This window comes from Chionomys nivalis, chromosome X, assembly GCF_950005125.1.
Source record: "Chionomys nivalis chromosome X, mChiNiv1.1, whole genome shotgun sequence".
NCBI lineage: Eukaryota > Metazoa > Chordata > Mammalia > Rodentia > Cricetidae > Chionomys > Chionomys nivalis.
The window spans coordinates 32,195,587-32,206,485 of record NC_080112.1 but is presented as its reverse complement, the minus strand read 5'-3'; the positions used below and the strand labels follow the sequence as shown (position 1 = coordinate 32,206,485).

The 10,899-nt window shown below is 40.6% G+C and overlaps 1 protein-coding gene across 1 annotated transcript; it reads left to right on the top strand.

Moving 5' to 3' along the window:
- The first annotated feature begins 297 nt into the window (after positions 1-297).
- Positions 298-846, top strand: Ppp1r2c (PPP1R2C family member C). The gene has a single exon (XM_057760591.1). It carries the CDS (start codon positions 298-300, stop codon positions 844-846), a length of 549 nt encoding a protein of 182 aa, XP_057616574.1.
- Positions 847-10,899: the final 10,053 nt, after the last annotated feature.

Here is a 10,899-nt window from a genome sequence, read left to right as displayed (position 1 = left end):
AAATAGTGATTCTCTTTCATATACCACAAACGGGTATTTTTCTATTATATTAATCAATAAGAAAACAAAATCCAAGATGGCCACCAGAGAGGCCCGCTAAGCCGCAGCTGCCGCGATGACGAAGCTGGGTGCATTATGACTTATCTCACTCTGACCTTTGTGACCTACCCAGCCCTGGCACTGCCACTGGAGTGCTGAGAGCCAGTCCGCCAGACAGATCTTGCTCTTGCTTGAGTCCGGAGTGCGGACAAGTGGCTGCACTGGCCCAAATCTAACTTGGCCCTCAGCTTCCCAGTTATGGCAACCTCCACCACCTCACATCGCCCCATCAAGGGAATACTCAAAAACAAAAGTTCAACATCTTCAGTGGAGGATTCCACCCAGCCATCCGGAAGACCTGGCACCCAGGAGTTGCAGCGTAAGAAATCACAGAAGTGGGACGAATCCAACATACTAGCAACTCATTATCCATCCTACAAAGACTATGACTTAATGAAGATGAACGAGCCCGGCAATCCCTATGCCAGTGTGCCACACGATGGAGAAGACACCATGAGTGAGGTTCAAGGAAAGGAAGCTGTAACCCCTGACACCTTAGCGGAGAAACTCGCAGCCATTGACACCTTTGGAGGCAGCTATCAGGGTGAGGAGCAAGAAAGCAGCGGTGCACATACCAGCAAATTCTTCCTGGACAAGCAAGAAAGGCAAAGACAATTTGAACTGAAAAGAAAGCTACATTACAACGAAGGACTGAACATCAAATTGGCCAGACAACTGATTTCGGAGGAGCTACAGTCTGAAGTAGAGGAAGATGAAAACCAACCACGTCTTCATTCAGATTTTTGAAGAAAAGACTACTACAGAAGAAGCTCCGACGAACATCTAGAAATTCCATCAAAACGCGTTTAAGATCTGCGGTTGCTGCTGCCATTGCCTATACCATCGCTGCTTCTTGCTTCTTAGAACCCATGGTCTTAGTGTAATAGTACTTATCCATTTAACTATTTAATAGTGTTTGGTCATCATGCAGGAATTAAATGGTAATCTTAGAAAATATTAAATTGGCTTAAATGTCTGTCTTTTGTGGCTGTGCTTTATTTCCTGCGCCAATAATCATCGGCTTCCTTTTTTAATTTGAAGACTGCCTTGAGCTAATTTTTGATTGAGAACTACTTGTGGGAAAGAATGCGGGAATGAAAATCTGTGTACCCCTTATCTACTTGGCAATATGCTAGAAATGGTAATGAACATATTACAAAAAATAATAGTACCCTTTTTATAGCCACATGGGTCCCCCATTTCTAGAAGTTTGTTATTTCATGACTGGAGAACAAGGTACTAGAGACATTCAGTGCTACAAAGACACATTTCTAACAAATGAACATATATTTACCCAGCAGAGACACTTGTCTGGTGTGGTTGCAAGCAGTAGGGAGAGGAAAAAAAATGAATGAAGCACAGCCTGTCCTAAGGGTTTGTGGGGAGGGTGTCTGCTTGTTTTTCAAATGGTGTCTACTAAGGCCACAGGTGAGTCGAGGAGAGGATAGCATTCTGGTAGTTGTTACATACCTAGTGGAAAGAGAAATGGTTTCCAGATGACTATAGAATGAGCACCAATTTTCAGAAGAAGAGTGCTGTCTTCAAAGTTCCCGTAGACCTGAAGATGAAGACAAAGAAGGTTGGAGAGATGGTCCAGTGATTACGAGTACACACTGCTCTTGCAGAGGGTTCAAGTGAAGTTTCTAGCACCCGCAATGGGCTGCTTACAACTCTAGCTCCATTACCAGGAGACTCAATGCCCTCTTCTGTCCTCATGCACACGTTCCCTGCCACACGCACACACAATTGAAAATAAAAATAAAATACAAACATTAAGACATAATTAACTATTAGTCGCATTTATTGCCCTTGCAGAGGACCCAGGTTCAATTCCAGGCACCCATCGGTAACTCCAGTTCCAGAGGATCCAACACCATCTTCCGGCCTTCAGATGGATTGCATACATGTGGTGCAGAGACATATATGCAGACTTTTCACCTACACACATAAAAATAAAAATAAATCTTTAAAAAATTGAAAAAGACAGGGAAACCAGTTTGAGAATCTGTTTTTGCTCAAAAGAAGAAGATGATGCAGCTCCCACTGCCCTACAGATAGGCAATACAAAGACTTAGGGGAAACAATTACTAATTCAAACATATGTGGAATAACAGATAAGAATGCTGAACAGAATAGCATAAGGGTGTCAACAGGATGTGTATACTTGAAAATTCCCTTGGTACAGGGTGATGCTTACTCTGTTATTTCAACAACACAGTCCCACATCAATGAGCAGGAAAATACATAGGCCAGGAAAGAGGAAGACAGAACCTCCAAAATTTAAATTTGATGAATACTACCACTAATTTCTTATAGACATCTTGAAAAAAATTAACACTACTATTTATAAAATCTGTAATTGGAAAATTCAGATCACACATGGAAGTATGAAACACTCAATGTCAACATTCATTCAGTGAGAGACAGAGAAGGCTGAGTTTCAGCAGCCCAAGCTTCGTGTTCAAGAGGCCTTTGAAGGGCTTAAGAATACAGATTGCAAAGATCTGGTGGGAACTGAAAAACTTGTGTGTGTTAGTGTATGCTGTCTGTGTCTATATGTGTGCATGAAAAAAGACACCAGGTATTCTTATCCACCAGCATAAACACAGTTCTCTAATACAATATTAGACATTATTAGTGCCCTAAAAATATGAGTTGTTATCATTGTATAGGCAGAGCATTTTTGCACCACAGCACCTGCTTATGCATGTTGGGTACTAAACAGTTTATTCTTCCAAGAAACATGCTTTCTTTCATCTTCGCCCTCCCCTGTTTTAAAGCAGACTCTCTAAAAGGTGCATATGAACTTGGTTTCCATAGCAATTGCAAGCATCAGTGATAACCCATAGCTTCTAAGTTATAATATACAGTCTGCACTATTAATGAGTTTCAAACTGCATTTCCATGAGACAACTACTTGGTCACTGATAGATAAGGTCAGACCCCATCTTCAAACTTTAGATCAGAATAGATCAAAATGCACCAGAGGGAGGAGTGTCCTTTTGAGAAAGTGCTTTGTTACAGATTTGGAGGTAATCAAGTACTACAATATGATGTTTTCTTTAGCCAAGCTCCAAGCTCCATTTGGTGGGACAGATCTCACTGGACAGTGTTTCCTCACAGCTGTATGAGGATAACAGTTACAATGCCTTCTGTGGATGGCTTTTATGGCTTTTGGAATGATTAAATGAAAAGGTATTAGTAAAACACATGGCTTCTATTAAATATTCAGCGGGCTGGTAGATGCTATTATTCTCCTCCTCACCTGCACACATTTCTGTTCATTTATTAATCTCCTGATCATTTCCACGACAGTGTTAGATATTTCTAAAGCTACTTCTCTTTTCTCACTGGACAGAGATTTTGTGTACATGATCTATGCCCATGGGTCCGAAGCCTCTGAACACAGTGTCATATACCGAATATATGTCCAAAGTGAAGCTGAGAGGACGAGCTTGAATAGCTCTCCTCCTGTTAAATTGGATCACACAATCAACACAAGATTAATCAAACACATTGTGGTCTCTGGGGCTATTGAAGCTTCACCATCATGAGCTTTCATGGATAGAGGGGAAGGCAGGGTGAAGAGTGGCTAGTCTCACAACGAAACCATGCTTACACACAGCAGTGACAATTGCGTCATGTAATCTTCTCTTTGAGGATGTCCTTGATGTTTTCATCAGCCCTAGGCCTGGGAACCAGAAGATAAAATGGGAGGACACTAAGCAGGATTTAGATGTAAAGCCAAACTACAGTTTAAGTTTCAAACACATTGAAATTTCTAGGACACAGTCAAGTTTAGGAAAGAAAGGCATTAATTCTGTCTCATCCAAACAACAGGTAAAAATCACATCATCATTTATAGTAAAGCATGGCACTTTTTATTCCTGTCATATTTCTCATTCTCATTTTTTTTTCCTTCCCAACTTCTTTTATTAATTACTATCTGACTTAAAGTGCAAGCTTTATAAACTGGAAGTAGAAAGGAACTCTTTGATCTTTTAGTCCAAATTACTTCAATTTATTGCCCAAAGTTCTCTGTCTCAGAAACAAGGGACATCAAAATATAACCCTGAGCTTATAAAGCCATTGGCAACCTATTTTTATCTATAACCACATGCTACCTCCTTCATATATGAGGAACATAAATTAACTCTAAACCCAAGTATAGTTGTTCTTGTTTGGAGACAGTTCTTGTGCTTTGAACTCAGAAAAGTCTTTCAGTAGAGTATGTCCTCTTGTAGAAAACTGACCTCAGCCAGCACCAAACTCTACACAAACAACCCAAGACATGAAAACCAAGAAACTTCTCTTGAAAAGAAAAAAAAATCTTTTCTATTAGTCTTGCTTTGTAAATACTTTCTGCTTGTATCTTGTACTTATCATACCCAGCATGCCATGCTTTAATAATAAATGCATGCTGTGGAGAAACAGAAGCACAGTGGGTGGATTATAAGAAAAAATATTCCTCAGAGGGAGTGAGGTGCTTACATCATAGTAAGAAGTTGCTTGCTCTTATCTTGCTTGGTCTTATCTCATGAGCAATAGTGTAGAGTCATTTGAGTGGGAGTTATATTTGAATAGATAACAACATATTTCACCATCTTGTTAAATAGTACATTTCATAACATCCTTTCTAGTCTAGCCCCTTGGGATGAAGCACCACCATAAGTCAATTAGGAGACTCTAGTTTTTCGAATAAGGCACTACAAATCCCTGGTCACACTCCACATTTTGGTTTATTATTTTAAGTCTATTGCCTGTAAATTTTCTTCCTTGACTTATCAGCAAGATTGAATAACTGATAATGGTAGATGCTCTTTTTCTGGAATTGTTTTAGAGCTGAAATGGGGAACTGGTAAGTGTTGCTAATGTGCCCTGCAGTCAAAAGTACCACAAGGGGTGTATTTTTTCCTCTTCTGTTGCTGTGATAAAGTACTGTGACACAAACAACTAAGAGAAAGAAGAGTTTATCTGGGCTTACTGTTCCAAAATGCTATGACTCTATCATGGCAGAGAGGCATGGCAGCAAGCGTCAGGCACAGCAGCTGAATAGGAAGCTGAAGCTCACATCTCAAATCCCAACACAAAGAAAAGATAGAAAAGAAAAATGGAAATAGAGTAAGGCCTTAAGCGCTCAAAGCTCTCTTCAAGTGACATACTTCTTACATTAAGAGCATACATCATAGTAGAACCCCCAGGCATTGACTAAGGGTTCAAATACATTGAGTCCATGGGAAGATGTTCTCTCTCATTCGAACCAACACAAGGAATACAAGGCTGGAACTGCAGAGGAGAGGAGAGGAGAGGAGAGGAGAGGAGAGGAGAGGAGAGGAGAGGAGAGGAGAGGAGAGGAGAGGAGAGGAGAGGAGGGTGGTGACTGCAGTAAGTTCAAGGCTCGACTATTGCTTTGAGATCAAGATGTAAGTAACATGGCTATCAGATTAAATTAATAATGTTTGATATCCATGAAATAACTATCTGGAGTTTAATGTCCTTTAGAGTCTATGGGAAGAACTGTTTAGATGTCTTAGACCAACAAGGGTAAAGGAGTCACCTTCTGACAAGAAAGGGTTGGTTTCTTGAGAGGAATTTAAACAAAAAGACAATGAGTAAACACCTGAGTATCACCAGTCTTTAGGTTTTCAATATAGAAATAGAAACAGGGATTATAAATGTAATTAAGTGTTGGGGAATATTATTTTAAGATGTGTTACTTTTTGTTTATGCTGCATTTGTTTAACTCTGGGAAGCTGTGTTACTATGCCTGTCTAAAACACCTTATGGTCTAATAAAGAACTGAATGGCCAATAGTGAGGCAGGAGAGAGAAATAGGCAGGGCTGGCAGGAACAGCATACACATAAAAGGAGAAATCTGGGTGGGGGGGGAAGAATCAGGGAGCAATGAGAGAACAAGGGGAGGAGGATTTCAGGGGCCAGCCACCCAGTGAGCCATATAGTAAGACTAAAAGTATGATATATAGAAGTAAGAAAAGGAAAAATCCCAAAGGCAAAGGTAGATGGGATAATTTAAAAGAATCAGGCTAGAAACAAACCTATCTAAGGCTGGGCATTAGCAAGTAAGAATAAGTCTCTTTGTGTCATTTATTTGAGAGCTGGGTGGTGAGTGCCTTCCCAAAACAAAGAGTAAAACATCACACAACAGATAAGTGATGATTTCCATCCAGAAAAAGTCAAAGAAGTCTCCCTGAAAGTAGAGCCGTAAGGTGAATTCTTTAAACTAGGTTGGGTCCTATAGGATTTACAGGGACTAAGAGAAGATAGCTTAGAAAATTCTATCATAGAGCCTTCCAGCTCCAAGTGGAAATAGATTACTGCAGCCACAGCCCTCACCAGAGAAGGTGACTTTTACAATGAAAGGGCAGTCTATGGAGTGCTTAGTACTAAATACAAGCTATATCACATGTCCACACCAAAGGCTCAGAGAGCACCACAGAAGAGGAGAAGGTGAAAAGATTTCAAAAGACAGAGGTTTGGGACAACTGCTGAAAAACGATGCCTTCTGGGTATAACAGACTATGGATATATGAACCCCCAGAATCCATGACTGCCTTCACAAGAACCGTGTAAGTTAAAGCCAATCAACATTCCTTCATGGATAGAGGACGGATTCATGACCCCTACCCCACTGAGGAGTGACTGGCAGTTGGAGGATGTTGGATAGAGGAGGGACACATGAGACACCCACACCCCTGCTCAGGAGCTACTGGCAGTTGGAGACTGTTGGATAGAGGAGGGACTCATGAGACCCCCCACCTGCTGAGGTGCTACTGTCAGTTAGAGGCTGTTGGATAGAGGAGGGACTCATGAGACCCCCCCCCTCCTGAGGAGTTACTGGCAGTTGGAGAGTGTTGGGGAGGGTAAACCAGTTCTCTGTTATGGGATGGCCCCTGGTAGGTTGCCCACATTCCAGTGTATGGTCCCACATCATGGAACATACAGTCAGCGTAATTGGACTCAGAGTTATAGATGTTGACATGAATTTAGGATGGAGATGTAGAAATGGGTGCCTGGGAAGTGTTGGAGGAGAAGTGGGACATGGATATAAAAAATAAATGTTATCTAGATGTGTGAAAGTCTCAAGAAACAAAAGTGTATTTAAAACCTTATATTGTAGAGCTCAGAAAAGTGACAGAAAGAAAGCTGACTACTTAATGGAGCCTAAAAGTTTAGGGGTGGATTGTTTCAGCTCTGTCTTGCTGGAACAGAAGATGAAGATTTCGATGAAACTACCAGAAATATGTTGGAGCTTCAATCTGGACAAATGATTCCATGATGGCAGGCCTTGCAACTTGACTGGAGTTATACTAATGGGGAGCTGTTGGTGCAGTCTGGCCTGGGAAGCTTAGAGCAGCGGTTTGCAGCCTGAAGGTCATGATCCTGGTTTGCAACCTGAGGGTCATGACCCCTTTGGCGTGTCACCTGAGAACATTGGAAAACACAGTTATTTATACTATGTTCATACCTGAAGCAGAATTACAGTTAGGAAGTAGCAACAAAAATAATTTAATAGTTTGGAGTCACCACAATTTGAGGAATTATATTAAAGAGTCACAGCACTGGGAAGGTTGAAAACCACTGTCTTAGATCCTGTGGGAAGATTCTGAGGTAGGTCCAATCTCCTAGGTTAATGTGGGGAGGTGATCCCAGAAGGGTGGAATCTGGCTGTACTTATCCTGGTACTAGTGACAGCCATGATTGTGTGTACTTGTGATGTAACATACTGAGATGGGTAAGGAACATCTGGATCTAGGAAGAGGCCTGTCTGGAGGAAAGATCTTTCAGAAAAGACTTCATAGGGGATGAAGTGGTTGTAATAACAGTTTCTGCTCTGGGCTCTATAACCAAACCTCTGTGGTACTTGTGAAGTCCAGATCTAAGGCCTGTCCAGTTTCTTGAGGAATATATAGAGCACATAAGACAGTGGTTAGAGTAGGGTTAGGAGCTACGCAGCCTGGAGTAAAAGTCAATCTGCCTTGTTTAACTTGTCATCCCCTTGCTTGTTAGTCTCACAGATGTCAGAGTTGTCCTTTGGGCATACTTAAAAATACATAATGGCCACCTAGGTTTGAATTCAGATGCTTTCTGGAGCATCAAAGCCACAGGGATCATGCATGTTTAGTACTGAGGGCAGTGAGAGAATCTCTTGTTTCCAGATGACTGCATGAGTATGGTTTAACAGGAAGCCTCAGGAAAATCTATGTAAATGTCACCTCTCATTCATCCCTGACCCCAGTTGGAGAGTCTTAGAAAAGGCAGCTAGCTCTGATTTGGGGGCTGGCATGTGACTACTTAGAAAGGGCTTAGTGTCTGTGGTCTCTGTGATACTTACTATTGTATGACTTGATAATCTTTGGCCTGCCACCATAAAACCACTTCCACCCATGAGGTAGGTGGCCTGAAGGTCGGAAAGTAGAGAATTGTCTAGATCTAGTTTAGCCCTGTGGGAAATTTATGGAGTTTCTGTACAACAGGCCTGGAGAGAGTACTCGAGGTTTAGATATAACAGTAAATGACCGGCAGGATTTCACGTGTTGCAAGATATTACAGTGAGCTCTGAGTTTTGTAAGACATGAGTCTGGTGCATGTTGATTCTATTATCTGACTCGTAATGGAAGGCCCCGAAACTGTTTCAAGGACATGGTAAGGCTCTCTTAAGTGGCTAAATCTCATTATTTTAATGACTGTCAATGGGCTTTAAGAGCTTTATGTCCTCAGCTGAACTTGGTCTGTTTAAGAATCCTGGTTGGGGGTTAATACAGTTTTACTTTGTAATATTAGTATTTATTTTTCAATGTTATCCTAGTTTCCTTTCCTATTGCTGTGTAAAATACTCCAATCAATATAACTTAATAAAGGAAGGATTTATTTTAGCTCCCACTTCCATGTTAATGTCTGTCATAATGGGGACATAAGGTAGCATGTGCCTGAGAACATTTATCATATTGCAGCAATAGTCAGAAGAAAAGCAATGAATGAGTGTGTGGTGCCACGCGGGTTTCTCTTTCTATTTATACAACTCTGGATCTCCTGCTCCTGCACGGGTTTCTCTTTCTATTTATACAACTCTGGATCTTCTGCTCCTGTGCGGGTTTCTCTTTCTATTTATACAACTCTGGATCTCCTGCTCCTGCATGGGTTTCTCTTTCTATTTATACAACTCTGGATCTCCTGCTTCTACGTGGGTTTCTCTTTCTATTTATTCAGTTCTGGATCTCCTGTTCCCACGTGGGTTTCTATTTCCATTTATTCAATTCTGGATCTCCTGCTCCTACGTGGGTTTCTCTTTTTATTTATATAATTCTGGATCTCCTTCTCCTTGGCTGATCTCACTCACAATCAAGAAGAACCTTCCAGTGCCACTTAAGTTAATCAAGATGATCACTCATAGATATGCTAAAAGATGGTACTAGGCTTTGTCAAGTTGATAACTAACCCTATCACACTCATACATTCCTAATGCATATTCTTAACCATGTAGGAGGCCAAAACTTCTTCTTGTTATAAAAGTCTAGTGAGGTTCCTTAGGTGACTACTCTTGGAAACATCAGAGGGGGCCTTTGGCTCCTTTAATTTTTCTTTACCAATTGTGTTATCTACTAGAATGGGGTCTTCTCCTGTTGATCATGTCCTTTGCTTGGAAACATGAAGAACATTTTCCTCTGTAGACACCTTCCTTTACATAGTATACATGTAGGTTAAAGGCTATAGTGGCTTGAATGGGAAATGTCTCAATAGGTTCAGTTTGAACACGCTTGGTTCCCAATTGGTGGCATTACTTAGTGAAGTTACAGAACTCTTGGGAGTATAGTCTATCTCCAGGAAGTACATTTCTATGGGTGGGCTTTGAGGGCTGACAGACTAACCTTGCTTCCTGCTTTCTTTCTCTCTGATTAATGTGTATGGTTGAGATGTGATCTCTTAGTTTCCTGCTGCTATGTATTCTAACATTCTGGAAGCTGATGTCAAAAATAAACTTGTCTATATGTTACTTTTGATCATCATACTTTATCATAACAACAAAAAATAATTAATATAAAAGTTGATACCAGAGAGAGTGGGGTTGTTGCTGTGAAGAACATCATTTTTTTTTTTAAACTTGAAAGACTTTGCAACTTTGGATTAGAAAAGTAATTGAATTCTGTAAGCAGAGGATAATGATCTGTTCTAATAGGAACCTGAAAGACAGTACTATGGAGAGCAATGCAGATAGTGGAGGGGAACAAAGGCTATATCAGCAATTGAGGTAGACACCATTCAGATGATATTTTAGCAAATAATGCAGCTGCATTATACCGGTGTCCTAAAAACTTGTCTGTGGATAAAATAAAGGATCAGTTTCTGTGGAAGAGCAAATTTCAAGACAGCATAACACTGTTTGCTGAAGGGTTACTCCTGATTACTCTTAGGCAGAGCTACAATGGTAAAGAACACCAGGAAACAGAGTTATCAAGTTGTGTACTGAAAAGGAAACTGTAATTTTTAAGAAGATAAGTATTGTTATAGAGAGCTCCACTTCTCAATATCCTACATAGCTAAGCCTCCAACTTGTGAAAGAGCTCATATGGAGTTACTTTCTTGTAGAAAATACCTGCTGAGGGAAATTTCAGTTCAGTATATGAAAACAGCTGCTAACACAGTCCAAGGGGACCAAAGATTCATCCCAAGCTAGCAACTTAACAAGATAGTGCTATCAACATAGTATTAATTTTAATAGGAAGAAAGATTTAGGGATCATAGATCTTTTCTCAGTGGTTTCAGAGCTCTAATAAGATTAGG

What these genes read in the sequence shown, in the direction of transcription:
- Ppp1r2c (XM_057760591.1), top strand. Translation starts at nt 298, where the DNA reads ATGGCAACCTCCACCACCTCACATCGCCCCATCAAGGGAATACTCAAA.